The sequence below is a fragment of the Diaphorina citri genome, unplaced genomic scaffold (assembly GCF_000475195.1).
Source record: "Diaphorina citri unplaced genomic scaffold, Diaci psyllid genome assembly version 1.1 scaffold1334, whole genome shotgun sequence".
NCBI lineage: Eukaryota > Metazoa > Arthropoda > Insecta > Hemiptera > Psyllidae > Diaphorina > Diaphorina citri.
In genome coordinates this window covers 817-16,935 of record NW_007378762.1, presented here as the reverse complement: position 1 = coordinate 16,935, position 16,119 = coordinate 817, and the positions used below count along the sequence as shown (strand labels likewise).

Here is a 16,119-nt window from a genome sequence, read left to right as displayed (position 1 = left end):
AATCATGGTCCATTTTGTGTCCAAGCATGTGACGAAACTATCAGTGAAATGGGTTTGCACATATTTATTTTATGTTTGTTTAGAATTGATCTCAGATTTCTAGTAGGTTTGTGTTTTCTTGGCTTGCAGATTCGTATAAGCTTGACCCATCTTTTTTTAGGGGGGGCGGGGGTGGGGGGCAGTTGCCCCTACACCTAAGCCTCAGAGTGGGCTTTTTGTGTATGGAGTTAAGCTTGACCTGCAACAAATACGCGAAGAGGATTTGCTTGGTAATTTGCGCAAAACTCTCGAAAATTTGGTCTACTTTGAATCCTGATGCCCAGCCTAGTTAGCTTGGTTGGTAGAGCGTCTGCCTTGTAACTTGTAAGCGCTAGGCCGCGGGTGCGATTTCCGCCCGAGGCAGATTTTATCCTGATGGGATAATGTTCGTTCTCGGAACGGCTGGCTTTCTCCTATCCTGTCTTCCTTCTCTCTTCGACTAGGTACTTTGTTTATTAGGTTAATAGGACTCAAAAAGTTGCTTTAGCCCTGCAGTCTTTTGGATATGCGTTGCGTGGGGAGCTTGGACAAGAAATGATGCGGTTTGGAATTGCGGGTCTGTAGAAGGATAGGGATTTTTTCTCATTTCAAAATGTGACACAATCAATAATAATTAGAAGTTAAATTCCAATGTGGTGGTTTTGCAATCGAGGGGTCTGTAGTTCGATAGAATAAAATAAAATACTTCATGTGAAAAATTGCAGAATGAAGAAATTCATGTCCGTGACATAAAATTGTGAATTTTATTATCCGAAATAAAATAATAAAACTCTCAATCTGAAACCTTAGAGCGTTTCGAAACCTGGGATCTGGAGCCCTGAAAAGTTTCATTTTTCCCATCACTACATGAGGCTACATGCAACATGTCTCAAAGATTTTGCATTGGATACATATGCTCTTGTAATACGTTCCTTTGAAGCATGGTTCTCTGCAGCATACTTCATTATGGTTTCATATTGCCTCAGTTTGATTACACCTTTAGAAAGATTGAAAGAGCAATTTGAGGCTGGGTCCTATTATTACTTGAAATCTGGGGTGCAATAGTCCTACATACTGGACTCCGCACACAGGGATTTTGTCAGAAAAGACCCCCATTTGAATATAATGTAATGTACCGACCCTCATCATCAAGAGGTGAGCTCATCAAGAGGTTTCTGCCCCTCTGGGTATCCGCCCCTGACGCATAGCTATTATCCAGAAGTGGTCTTGGATAGCCCCAAACCATAATCATCTGAAGATGGTCGGTTGTTCTCAAGGTCATCAAGCAATTTAGCACCCTAATGACCTCGACCTTCGCTAATGACCCTGCCCTTGCTCTCAGATCTCAATATGACCTGCTGATTTGTCTACAACTTTACACCCACAGCATCTGTCAGTCTTAGACTGAGACTGTAATCATGTCTAACTACTATTTGTCTAGGACTATATTTGTCTACTATTTCTAGCATGTGTCAAACTTTAGACAATATTCAAGAAAAGATAAAAATATTCATATTTATTTTTATTGCACATAGATAAAAATATTGTCTGTTTCATCAATAGATAGTAGATAGATAGGTAAAAAAATGATACTTTCATCTTCTTCCCCGCCTCCATTCCTATGTTTAGACATGATGGCAATCCCATATAAAGTACTTACCTAGGTTTTAAACCTATACTTTGCATAAACTTTGCATAGAGTATGTCTGCTAGTCGCTAGTGTTTGTACCTATAGATATGTATGTAGATATCTACTATATTCTACTACTAGGTATCTATGTTCGCATATAGAGTTATTTTTACTGCTTTTTAAGTACCTACGTATACCTACCGTATACCTCCTGAGTAGGTTAGAATGTTAGATCATGGTGTAGGAGGTATGTCATTAAATAATAGGTACCTAGGTCACCAAAGTTTGAAAACGTCCCAGGAGTGTTCTCCGTTTTGGAGTATAACTTTTCGGTTCATCTCAAAAATAAAACATTTTTCGAGATGAAAACATCTCAAAACTTTTAAAAAAAATCTTGGTCCTGAGACTCCTGATCATTAGTGTTAGAAGATCCAAAAACGTGAACATCAGTGCTACTGACAATCAGCTCCCATGGTGTAGAGGTCACTGCGCTCGCCTTGCACGCGGGAGACCCGGTTCGATTCCCGGCGGGGTCAAGAAATTTGCATCATGCAAATGATTGATTCCGTGACTGGCTCTTGCGGGGCTCACTCAGCCTCGTGAGGAAAATGAGTAGCTATGACATGTAAATGCGCATAGCGACTGGTGCGAGCATGGTAGGTAAACATTGGATTTTAGGATTATTGAGATATCGGGAAAATCCTACAATACTGCAGTGAGCACCAAAGTTGTGACATAATAACACAAAGAAACTGCATTTATTTATTTATCAATGCTACTGACAGTAGGTTCTGACTTTGTTTGTGCTGCCAGAATGGGCTGAAAAGGTCCATCTACTCCCGCAGTCTGAACAATGTGAAGATGTGTGCTGCCAATGGTGTGTAGCTGCTGTAGCTGTTTGCATCTGAATAATAGGTACCTACAATACAGACCTGTAACCTACCTTTCTGAGTAATATGGTATACCTAACCATAGGTAGGTATATCCATAGATCTGATACTGATGAGCTACCTAATTTAGTTAATGACCGGGTAAATCTTCATTTATCTGCAATCTGTAATGATAATTGCTTGAACTCGAAAATTACATCAACCTTCAACTTCTCAAACTAATTGATTTTTTTAAACCAGACTCAGGTGGGTAATGTAGCTTACCTACTTATTACTGGAATAATAGGCATATCTAATATCTATTCATGTACCATCACAGCACTAATTGCTACTTTGGATACTTAGGCCAGCTACACACGCTCAGACAGACCCCCGTCTCACAGACCTGGGTGGCCTGGGTCTGTCAGAAGGTCTGTGCATGAGTGGCGGGCACAGAGACTGTAAGAGCTAGGGCGCGGGTTCGATTCCCGGCCAGGGCGGATGTTATCCTGAACGGATAATATTCTGTATTGTTTTGTACAACGCTAATGGTACCTGAGATCAATCAATGTGATTTCTCAATTATTTAGCCTTAAGATACCATAAATAATTGAGAAATATCTTAAGGCTAAATAATTGAGAAATCACATTGATGGATAATATTCGTTCTCGAAACGGCTGACTTTCTTCTATCCCGTCGTTCTTTTCTCTTCGATTTCGGGACGATCAAGCCTTAGCAGTTACCTACAGTTCCCTCTGTCGAACCCCCTAAAAAAAACACCTTTGCCCCTTTCTTCAGAGTCTTGAGGAACCCCCTTGTCTATACGAGCCTGATCCGTCTGTATTGCATTCGTGCTTATCTACTTGGATTAAAACTTGAAACTAATGCATATGTATATGCTAATAATACAACAGATCCAACTTGTGGTCTATCTTTGGTGCACCAGTTTCCCAAAACCACCTTGAAGTCGTCTACTTCTTCAGCTTTTGATGAGATCTGCTACAAGCAAACGAGAAAGCCCTCTCCGTTGAAAGGCACTGGAGGTACCAAATATGATGAGAAAGAAGAGGATTGGGAAAGTAAGTAAGAAGTCTTCAGCTTTTGAGAGACTTATCTTCCCTAAAGTACATAGGAAAATACCTACCTAGTTAAATACATCAGCGATCATAGGTATCTATCTTATGTTTAGCATCTCTGAAACCTAGTGTTTCATCACAATCCCCAATGATGTTCATCGTTTGCTTCATCAAATGCATCAGATTGCATCAGAGCCAGGTTGCCAACGTGTCAACCTAGACCTATGAACTTCTCTACAACGGATCTAACAAACCACAACAACACATCTGTTTTTTCTCAATTAGAGACAGAAGATTAGTGGAAGCCAAACCAGATCTCAAGGACAAACGCAGAATTTATCTACAAAGCTTACAAAGTAAAAGTCAACAATAAATAAATAAAGGTCAATACTGAAATGAAAACGTCTGGTCACATGTATTTCTATGTAATCCATAAGGTGACTAAGGTGTTTGCAGATATCTGATGACATGTGAATTGATGTAAATAAGTATTGATATTGAGACATTGGAGACATAGTAAGTATTATGTTTTATGTTGTTGTGGTTAAGATGATTATGTTGTTTATTGATTTCTGCATCAAGGTGTTAATGGTTTGTTGAGAAGAGCTCAGATTTGACACACTTCTATCCTAGAAACATGTCTTAAGCCAGCCTAGTTAGCTTAGTTGGTAGTACATCTGCCTTGTAAGCGCTAGGCCGCGGATTCGATTCCCGCCCGGGGCGGATTTATCCTGACGGGATAAGGTTCGTTCTCGGAACGGCTGGCTTTCTCCTATCCTGTCTTCCTTCTCTCTTCGATTTCGGGACGATAAGACCATAGCAGTTACAGTTCCCTCTGTCAAACCTCTTAAAAAAAAAAAAAAAATCGATTTCGGGACGATAAGACCATAGCAGTTACTGTTCCCTGTCAAACCTCTAAAAAAAAAAAAAAAAAACATGTCCTAAATTGCTATATAAGTAGACACAAAGATAGAATAGATTGCACCTACTTTGTTTATTAGGTAGATACTTAAATTATTATCTATAGGATTTATGGTTAATAGGACTCAAAAAGTTGCTTTAGCCCTGCAGTCTTTTGTATATGGGTTGCGTGGGGAGTTTGGACAAGAAATGATGCGGTTTGGAATTGCGGGTCTGTAGAAGGATAGGGATTTTTTCTCATATCAAAATGTGACACAATCAATAATAATTAGAAGTTAGATTCAAATGTGGTGGTTTTGCAATCGAGGGGTCTGTAGTTCGATAGATCAAAATAAAATACTTCACGTGAAAAATTGCAGAATGAAGAAATTCATGTCCGTGACATAAAATTGTGAATTTTATTATCCGAAATAAAATAATAAAACTCTCAATCGATTATTTATTTATTGACGAAACCGCGGTGGTTTCCTCGAATTCAAGTTAGCCAAGTTCAAAGTCTGACTGTAACAGATGTCCTCCATCGAATAATCCTAAGTGCAATTCTCAGTTTGATGTCATGAGGCTTTTCCGTGAAATTGTCAGCCAAGTGTGTATGTAGATACTAGATATAGTTTTTCTTGTAAGTAGGTAAGTATATCGCAAAGCCAAGTTCGAAGTCTGACTGTAACAGATGTCCTTCATCGAATAATCCTAAGTGCAATTCTCAGTTTGACGTCATGAGGCTTTTCCGTGAAATTGTCAGCCAAGTGTGTATGTAGATACTAGATATAGTTTTTCTTGTAAGTAGGTAAGTATATCGCAATGATATACATAAATAAGTTACAATTACAAAGGAAGAAACAAACAATCCCAGGCTCTATGGCATTGGATTCATATGGTGACTACTATTAAAAGTGGCTGATCAAGTCTTCAAGAGACTCAGTGCACCCGAACTCCAAGCACATAGGCGAAAAAAACTTCGACCCGCCAGGATTGGAACCCGGAAACTCCGGCGAACAACAATAGTGGTGATACCCAAGGAGGTTGCTAGTGTTGCTAGATTTCTGTGTACCTCTCTATTCAAGCTTGTACACAAAAAGCCCACCTGAGGCTTAGGTGTAGGAGCAAACTGCCCCAAAGGATGGAATAAGCTTCTACGGATCTACCTCAAATAAGTACGAGTCTGTATACAAATCTGCCAATCGCCGGACCTGTTTCAAAACAGTCTCCTTTCTATTCTGACTCCATGAATAGGGCCCTGGTAAGTAGCATTAAACTGTGACAAATGTACTTTTCATGATGTGTGATGGTGATCCAATGATTGCCAATGAAAATAAATCGGAACAGAAGTAATCCTCAATGAATGTACGTGTTGTGGCCTTCATATTTTAATAGGTCTATCAAGTTCACCATTATACACTTGATGGGAATTGAATTACCTATTGATGGTCTCTTTCATCCTCATGGGAGATGTTTCAATTTTCACTGAATTCAAGAGGAGGTATAATTTGTTTGTCATCAATTGCCTCTGTTTGGGTATCAGATCATACTTTATTGCAGTCCATGATATGGATGGACAAATAATACTCTTCTATTCTAGAGACTGTAGCCATCAGAAAGAGCTCTATTCCTTCGAGTCGGCGGAACTGCATGAAAAGAAACTATGCACTAACTTTGGTTGAAATTGCTTCAATCAACATATTCGGCACTCTTCCTCTTCCTGAATGTAACTTAGTACTTTATACCCCCACGCTTTTATTTCACACCCACACTTCCATTGCTTCATTGGTCTTACATACTTTAATATTCTTAGCTCCCACTATAGCACTTCATTGGGCTAATAAATGATACACTTACCCTACTTTAATATTCTTAGCTCCCACTATAGCACTTCATAACTGATAAACTGATATCCCCAGCTTCTCTCTTATCAAGAAATAGCTGAAGTAGTTAAGCACCAAGCTCTAGTTCTCAGTTCTCAGTTTCAAGACCTATTAGCACCTTATTGTCTTCCTTGCTGCTAATACCTAATGATCCAATGGCTCTAAAGCTCAGCTCCATTAAATTTTATAGCACTGAAACCTGATTTCAGACAACTAATTAGCTAATAGATCAGTTGTGCTTACTTGGGTGATGTTTCAAAGTCATAGAGCAGGAAAAATGAGGACCAACGGAATTTTTCTAGACCTATTAACACCTTATTGTCTTCCTTGCTGCTGATACCTAATGATTCAATGGTTCTAAAGCTCAGCTCCATTAAATTTTATAGCACTAAAACCTGATTTCAGACGACTAATTAGCTAATAGATCAGTTGCGCTTACTTGGGTGATGTTTCAAAGTCATAGAGCAGGAAAAATGAGGACCAACAAATTTTTTTTCCTACGACTTCTAGATATCGAGATAAATCGATTTAAAAAATACCGGTAAATCGTGAACTTTGACGTCATGGCATACGCTCCCGTAGGCGATGACGTCATAATTCATTTCTATGGCATTGGATTCATATAGTGACTAGTATATATTAAAAGTGGCTGATCAAGTCCTCAAGAGACTCAGTGCACCCGAACTCCAAGCACATAGGCGAAAAAACTTCGACCCACCAGGATTGGAACCCGGGAATTCCGGCGAACAACACTAGTGGTGATACCCAAGGAGGTTGCTAGATTTCTGTGCACCTCTCTATTCAAGCTTAACGCCATACACAAAAATCCCACCTGAGGCTTAGGTGTAGGGGCAAACAGCCCCAAAGGGTGGAATAAGCTTCTACGGATCTACCTCAAATAAGTACGAGTCTGTATACAAATCTGCCAATCGCCGGTCCTGTTTTGAAACCTCTCCTTTCCATTCTGACTCCATGAATAAGGTCCTGATAAGTAGCATTAAACTGTGACAAATGTACTTTTCACGATGTGTGATGGTGATCCAATGATTCCCAATGAAAATAAATCGGAACAGACGTAATCCTCAATGAATGTACGTGTTGCGGCCTTCATATTTTAATAGGTCTATCAAGTTCACCATTATACACTTGATGGGAATTGAATTACCTACCTATTGATGGTCTCTTTCATCCTCATGGGAGATGTTTCAATTTTCACTGAATTCAAGAGGAGGTACCTATAATTTGTTTGTCATCAATTCCCTCTGTTTTGGTATCAGATCATACTTTATTGCAGTCCATGATATGGATGGACAAATAATACTCTTGTATTCTAGAGACTGTAGCCATCAGCAAGGGCTTCTATTCCTTCGAGTCGGCGGAACTGCATGAAAAGAACCTATGTACTAACTTTGGTTGAAATTGCTTCTATCAGCATATTCGGCACTCTTCCTGAATGTAACTTAGTACTTTATACCCCCACGCTTTTATTTCACACCCATACTTCTCCATTGCTTCATTGGTCTTACACACTTTAATATTCTTAGCTCCCACTATAGCACTTCATAACTGATATCCCCAGCTTCTCTCTTATCAAGAAATAGCTGAAGTATAGTTAAGCACCAAGCTCTAGTTCTCAGTTCTCAGTTTCAAGACCTATTAGCACCTTATTGTCTTCCTTGCTGCTGATACCTAATGATCCAATGGTTCTAAAGCTCAGCTCCATTAAATTTTATAGCACTGAAACCTGATTTCAGACAACTAATTAGCTAATAGATCAGTTGCGCTTACTTGGGTGATGTTTCAAAGTTATAGGGCAGGAAAAATGAGGACCAACGGAATTTTTCTTTTCTTTTTTTTTTTACGACTTCTAGATACCGAGATAAATCGATTTAAAAATACCGGTAAATCGTGAACTTTGACGTCACGGTATACGCTCCCGTAGGCGATGACGGCATAATTCATGACTGCCGCTTCGTTTGTTTGTGCTCAAACGTTTCTGCGCATTTTGACGTGAAATCTGACGTCACAACTCCTTGAACTTTTTCATTGGAACGGCAATTGAAAATTGAATTTTCGACCTTTTAAAGTTACTTTTTCGGAGTTTTGACCTCAGATTTGGATTTTTCACAACTTTTTACGTAGGAATCTTTTATTAATAATATTTTCCCAATTGCAACTGCCCCATTACTCGTAACAGGTGTAGGTACTTTGGATTGTAATGAGTTCTAGAAAAATTTTAGCGACTTCTTTGAAAACTGATGATGATCACCTTCTAATGATAATTATCGTAAGTTTAGTGGTATGATTCATGTCACAAAATGTACGTCATTACCTCGTTACTTTTGCAGTGTATAGGCTTATTTGGCTTACTTATTACTTTCTATTACCAAAGTAATATATTTTTATCAAAGATTTCAAACCATTTTTTTTCCGGTAAGGCGCTTTAACTCTACGTGTTAAGTAGGTCGTTCGCGCCGACTCGGGTAGATTAAATTAAGTGGTACAGCTTAATAGCTTTCAGATAGTTGATTACTGACGTCTTAGAGCACAAAAGAAACATTTGAAAAACACTGAGAACGGAATTTTTTTTTGATAAATCTGGGATGCATTTTAAAAATAATGTTTCTGTGGGAAGTATTGTCCCTTTAGGGATGAAAGGGTTAAAGTAATGCTGTTGAAGTTTGAAGTAATATGGAGAGGGAGCTTTAGAACTAGTTGAACCACTGCCCGGGTCTACAGTTCATGTTAAAGACACCTCTGAGAACGCTTAGATACTGCTCAGGCATAGCGTCCTAGAATGCTTAGAGGGTCAACAAAAACCAATTGTTCACCCGGCGACAAGTGTTGTCTATTCTTAATTGATTTATAACGACAATGCGTGGTTAATAAACTGATGTAGGTAGGTGGTTGGTTCTAACAACTACAAACAAGTACTAGATTTTTTTTATTAGTGGATGTCCTACAATCACAACTTTATTTAATTGCAATTATGAAGCTAGGCATACTTAATTTATTCAGGTGTAAACTCTTGATTGGAACCGATTTAATTACTGTTTCTAAATCAGTGATTGAACATTGTGCCGATATCGGTACCAATTGCTGAGGCACTCTACTCGTATACTCATGTCATATGGAACCAATAATTAGTTCAATTCAGTAACGTGTAACGTCAATTCGTCAATAATTAGATTTGATCCTGTTATCTTACATATTATCTACCTTATGTCTAACCATTATTCTAAAAATTTTATCTACTCTTATTATATTATCCATATCTAACCATTAAAATGCTCCAATGATCTAATCAATAATAAATTTTATTTAGGTATTTCATTCAGAACGAAATGTAGTTCAACGGTGAATGGTACTTTATAACTAATGAGTAGAGACTTGGAACTTTTAGTGTCTTTAGTGTTAAGTTTTGATTCCATGTGTTGCAACACCACGTCCACCATTTTAATCAAGCGTCGTTTCGTTCCACATGAACAGGAAGCTGCTCCAGTACACTAGCGCCCCAGATGCCATCAGTACCATGTTGAAGATCGAGGTCGCTATCAACAGCTCTGTAGCGAGGGGGCTAGGCTCCTTCTCCGGCGATTCCACAATGAGGTAGAAGATGCACAGATACATGGCACTCATGATGTACACGATACTGATGGGCCACCAGACCATGTTGAGAATGAGATGTATGACAAGCGGTACACGACACAGGAAACATAGGAACACCATCACGTTGAGAGCCAGAGCACAGGTAGTAGCGGCCATGAACAAGTGATGGTCGTTGGTGATGCTGTCGAAATGATAGTAAACGACCAGAGGTGTCAACACGCACACTAACGTGGCAATTAGAACCAGGTTGATCATCTTCATGGCGTGCGGCAGAGAGATTCCACAGAAACATTCGACACACGGGTTGATGGTTAGTCCCATAGTGAAACCGTTTCAGCAGAAAACATTAATCGAATTTCCAAGTTTAAAACGGAAGATATTGATCAAACTGTACTATGAGTGTATGAGTGAATCTTGAAAAGTCGATTCTGGTCAAAGTAAGAAACAAACACTGAAGTAACCAAAGGAAACGAAACTTATCCACTGACCAATGACTTGTACAAAGTATTTCCAGATTTTCCAGCGATTTGACTTTTAGTAATTTCTGAAGATGCTTTAATATTCTGAAAATTTTTAGTTGGCTGTTAATGTTAAATGTCCTTCAAATCCCAATTCATACTTACCAAAGTAAAGGTAGAAACTAGAAACGCAATACTATCACGTTACGTGAGCTCAAGTGACGTGACAGTAGTGTGTGTTTCCTTTAGGTTCACCCTCTCAGCTTACCTCTCTACCTCTACTCAAAAGTACGAGTACCTTCATATCTTCACACCCATAACTGACATGGTCCAACATAAATATGTACATGTACATATTGTCACATGAAGAACAAGGAACCGTTACAAGCGCCTAAATATCTTCTTTTGTCCTCCGCGTACAAAGCACTTCTACCCGGTGGCTATTCATGGATAAAGCTTTCGCTAAATAGTTGAACATAATGACAATCATGGTCCATTTTGTGTCCAAGCATGTGACGAAACTATCAGTGAAATGTTGAACATAATGACAATCATGGTCCACTTTGTGTCCAAGGAGTCCAAGCATGTGACAAAACTATCAGTGAAGTGGGTTTGCACATATTTATTTTATGTTTGTTTAGAATTGATCTCAGATTTCTAGTGGGTTTGTGTTTTCTTGGCTTCCAGAATCGTATAAGCTTAACCCATCTTTTTTTTTGTGTGTGTGGGGGGGGGGCAGTTGCCCCTACACCTAAGCCTCAGAGTGGGCTTTTGGAGTTAAGCTTGGCCTGCAACAAATAGGTACGCGAAGAGGATTTGCTTGTTAATTTGCGCAAAACTCTCGAAAATTTTGTCTACTTTGAATCCTGATGCCCAGCCTAGTTAGCTTGGTTGGTAGAGCGTCTGCCTTGTAAGCGCTAGGCCGCGGATTCGATTTCCGCCCGGGGTGGATTTTATCCTGATGGGATAATGTTCGTTCTCGGAACGGCTGGCTTTCTCCTCTCCTGTCTTCCTTCTCTCTTCGATTTCGGGACGATAAGACCATAGCAGTTACAGTTCCCTCTGTCAAACCTATTCAAAAAAAAAAGAATCCTGATGCGACTCGCAATTTGATTCATTGCCCCAAATTTCGGGCGACCAAACGCGATGGTCCCTCATTTTTTCATCCTTGGTTCCCGACAAACCTTGCCCCTCGGTCCCACTTTGTAGCTCCGCCTCTAGTCGAGGATTAAGGATAGCTCGGTACGAGATCCTAAATTTGGTTTCTGGGTCCGTTGACCAGTAGCTACTGAATGTCTTTGTATGGCTCATAATTGCATTTTTATCGGATAATACAGCAGGAATGCCCCCGGAGCAGTGAGCGATGTTATTGACATCCTAAATTTGGTTTCTGGGTCCGTTGACCAGTAACTACTGAATGTCTTTGTATGGCTCATAATTGCATTTTTATCGGATAATACAGCAGGAATGCCCCCGGAGCAGTGAGCGATGTTATTGATTAATCGCCTGCTAGTCACTTTATCATGTGGGTATTGTATGATTGATAGGACTGCTTACTGGACTTATTAGATTTGAAGTTTGAAGTAATGTTGTTGAAGTTTAACCCTTTCACCCCGACTTATTTTAGGAAGAATCTTTCAATTTTTCTGATCAGGCATTATTATTTGGGCTACAAATAAGACCTCTACAAAGCTTCATGTCCTCCTAGGAGTACTGAACAAAAATCGATGTGGAGACAAAACCAGACAAGTTAGCCAAGTTATTTTTTACTTTCTATTACCCTTACGTATAGGGAACCTATACAAGGTAATGAGAAAGTATTGCAATCGGTCCAAATTTTCAAAATCGGGAAATGGGTGGAAATATCCGTTTTGGGGTCCCCTGATTCCAAAAAAGTAGTTTTTGTCCCATGGTCTGTACGTATGTATGTACCACAGGTTTAAATGGGAAAAGGTTGTATACAAAATATCTCAAGACCGGTTTGTCTCATGCTCTACGTTACGTACGTACGTAACGTACGTACGTAACGTAACGTACGTACGTACGTACGTAACGTACGTACGTACTACAGGTTTAAATGGGAAAAAGTAGAAAGTTGTGAACAAAATATATCAAGAACGGTTTGTCGTAGAGAAATGAAATTTGGTATGCTATCCCGGTATGGTCCAAGGACGCGACTGTAACAATTTGGCAAAAATCGGATAATCACCCATCCAGATATTAACAAAAGTAATTGTTGCTTAACCCTCATTTCGTGAAAAATGTTGAAAAGGTTGTGAACAAAATATCTCAAGAAAGGTTTGTCGTAAAGCGATGAAATTTGGTATGATATACCGATATGTTCCAAGGACGCGACTGTAACAATTTGGTAAAAATCGGACAGTCACTCATCCAGATATCAACCAAAGTCAATGTTGCTTCAAACTTCGGACTTAGAAAAATTAATCGAATGGTGCTACTTTTAGTACTGTCTGACTTATGGTTGAGAAGTTGCGGGTTCGATACTTCCCTGTGTCGACAAATTTCCCATTTATTCGTGAACCGTTACCAAATAAGAAAGTGAATAGTTGATCTCATGTGATTTTTCACGCGGAATCGAATGGTGAAACTTTTAGAACTGTCCGACTTACAGTTGAGAAGTTGTGGGTTCGATACTCCCCTGTGTCAACAAATTTCTCTTTTATTTGTGAACCATTAACAAGTAAGCATGTGAATAGTTGATCCCATGTGATTTTTCACGCCGAATCGAATGGTGCTACTTTTATTACTGTCTGACTTACGGTTGAGAAGTTGCGGGTTCGATACTTCCCTGTGTCAACAAATTTCCCTTTTATTCTTGAACCGTTACCAAATAAGCAAGTGAATAGTTGATCCCATGTGATTTTTCACGGGGAATCGAATGGTGCTACTTTTAGCACTCTCTGGCTTACAGTTGAGAAGTTGCGGGTTCGATACTCCCCGGTGTGAACAAATTTCCCTTTTATTTGTGAACCATTAACAAGTAAGCATGTGAATAGTTGATCCCATGGGATTTTTCACGCCGAATCGAATGGTGAAACTTTTAGAACTGTCCGACTTACAGTTGAGAAGTTTAATGTAATAGAAAGTCGTGTGATGTTCACACCAGATTTTTTTTCTTCTTTTTTTCCGGTAAGGCGCTTTAACTCTACGTGTTAAGTAGGTCGTTCGCGCCGACTCGGGTAGATTAAATTAAGTGGTACAGCTTAATAGCTTTCAGATAGTTGATTACTGACGTCTTAGAGCACAAAAGAAACATTTGAAAAACACTGAGAACGGAATTTTTTTTTGATAAATCTGGGATGCATTTTAAAAATAATGTTTCTGTGGGAAGTATTGTCCCTTTAGGGATGAAAGGGTTAAAGTAATGCTGTTGAAGTTTGAAGTAATATGGAGAGGGAGCTTTAGAACTAGTTGAACCACTGCCCGGGTCTACAGTTCATGTTAAAGACACCTCTGAGAACGCTTAGATACTGCTCAGGCATAGCGTCCTAGAATGCTTAGAGGGTCAACAAAAACCAATTGTTCACCCGGCGACAAGTGTTGTCTATTCTTAATTGATTTATAACGACAATGCGTGGTTAATAAACTGATGTAGGTAGGTGGTTGGTTCTAACAACTACAAACAAGTACTAGATTTTTTTTATTAGTGGATGTCCTACAATCACAACTTTATTTAATTGCAATTATGAAGCTAGGCATACTTAATTTATTCAGGTGTAAACTAGGTACCTATTGCTAATACTGGCTGTATGTAGCATTGCCTCGTTAGATAGCAGATGAAAGGCTCTGTACAGGTAGAATACTCGAAATCTACGTCTATCTTAAGCTGTGTCCACACAAGGTCGACGCTGTCGATCGACGTCGCGTCGACTGGAGCCGTACACTGCCTCGACAGCATAGATTCACCTCTTCACCTCGTCGATCGACGGCATCGACTATGCGTGGACATAGCTTTAGTAGACAGTAGTACTATTTGGCTGGAAGAAATCATTGTACTATTGGGGTCACCAGAGGTGTCAACACGCACACTAACGTGGCAATCAGAACCAGGTTGATCATCTTCATGGCGTGCGGCAGAGAGATTCCACAGAAACTTTCGACACACGGGTTGATGGTTAGTCCCATAGTGAAACCGTTTCAGCAGAAAACATTAATCGAATTTCCAAGTTTAAACGGAAGATATTGATCAAACTATGAGTGTATGAGTGAATCTTGAAAAGTCGATTCTGGTCAAAGCAAGAAACAAACACTGAAGTAACCAAAGGAAACGAAACTTATCCACTGACCAATGAGTTGTACAAAGTATTTCCAGATTTTCCAGCGATTTGACTTTTAGTAATTTCTGAAGATGCTTTAATATTCTGAAAATTTTTAGTTGGCTCTGATCAAACTATGAGTGTATGAGTGAATCTTGAAAAGTCGATTCTGGTCAAAGTAAGAAACAAACACTGAAGTAACCAAAGGAAACGAAACTTATCCACTGACCAATGACTTGTACAAAGTATTTCCAGATTTTCCAGCGATTTGACTTTTAGTAATTTCTGAAGATGCTTTAATATTCTGAAAATTTTTAGTTGGCTGTTAATGTTAAATGTCCTTCAAATCCCAATTCATACTTACCAAAGTAAAGGTAGAAACTAGAAACGCAATACTATCACGTTACGTGAGCTCAAGTGACGTGACAGTAGTGTGTGTTTCCTTTAGGTTCACCCTCTCTCGTCTAATACCTATGTGATCTTTTTCAAGCGGGAATAAAGACATTGATACCTAACTCACTAGTTTACTATTATTATAAATTTGTATTTATACGTCAGATAAAACTTCTAAAACATGGCCTAGATATCTATCATTAAAACTTTGTCTATAGATGTCTATTTCTAATAGATATTCTCATTAAAAGTTTGTCTAGAAACCTATTTCCGTCACCTTCTAATGATTCACAACAGCACCCTACTGTTCAGGTTCAGGATATCCAGTTGTTTTCTCAGAATGTTTATATGATCATACGGTGTACTATCGTAACATTTGTAACTGATCTATGAACCTGAACCTATATGCAGCACAAGAAAACGAATATCGAATTCAGGAAGTCCCCAGGTTTCTTAATGCATTCAATGCAATTTTGCAGCTGTTTCTCCTTGACACTGATGACATTTTGGCCTCAAGAAGGTGTTGGAACAATGGAAGGTTCGGCAATGACTACTGATTCTTCTGAAAAATAGAAAACTGCGTTAGAGCAAACGCCTACAATCCGTGGGAATCCCTATGTCACCTAGGGTAGGGCTGGAGGTGTGAACTGGTTAGAATGTTAGATTACTTACAACAATGGTGCTCTTTGCCCTCTTTTTGCCTACAAGGCACAAGTGACAGGATCATGTAACCCTGTTAGGGTATGATCTAGGATTCTAGGATTGACTACAGGATTTCATCCCACGGTAACTGAACTGTTAAATTGTTCAGTGAAGGGTCTCTACATGAAATGCCAACAAAGTTTACTTCAAGTACATCCAATGGTTCGCTGATGACATTTAGATAATGTTAAGTAATCTGTGTTATCTGTGCGAGTTGTAGGTTGTATTGTTCTTCATTTCAGTGGCGTGCTGTCCATGGGAGTTTGGGAAGCACCTTTTCCTGTCGATTCTTTGGTATTGGAG

The 16,119-nt window shown here is 39.2% G+C and overlaps 1 protein-coding gene across 1 annotated transcript; it reads right to left on the bottom strand.

Moving 5' to 3' along the window:
• Positions 1 to 9,678: 9,678 nt before the first annotated feature.
• LOC113470003 lies at positions 9,679 to 10,881 on the bottom strand. The gene is made up of 2 exons (XM_026828124.1): positions 10,743 to 10,881; positions 9,679 to 10,549 (listed from the first exon to the last, which is right to left on the bottom strand). The coding sequence occupies exon 2, from the start codon at positions 10,305 to 10,307 to the stop codon at positions 9,834 to 9,836; it is 474 nt and encodes a 157-aa protein (XP_026683925.1). The 5' UTR covers positions 10,308 to 10,549; positions 10,743 to 10,881; the 3' UTR covers positions 9,679 to 9,833.
• Between the last annotated feature and the right edge of the window lie 5,238 nt (positions 10,882 to 16,119).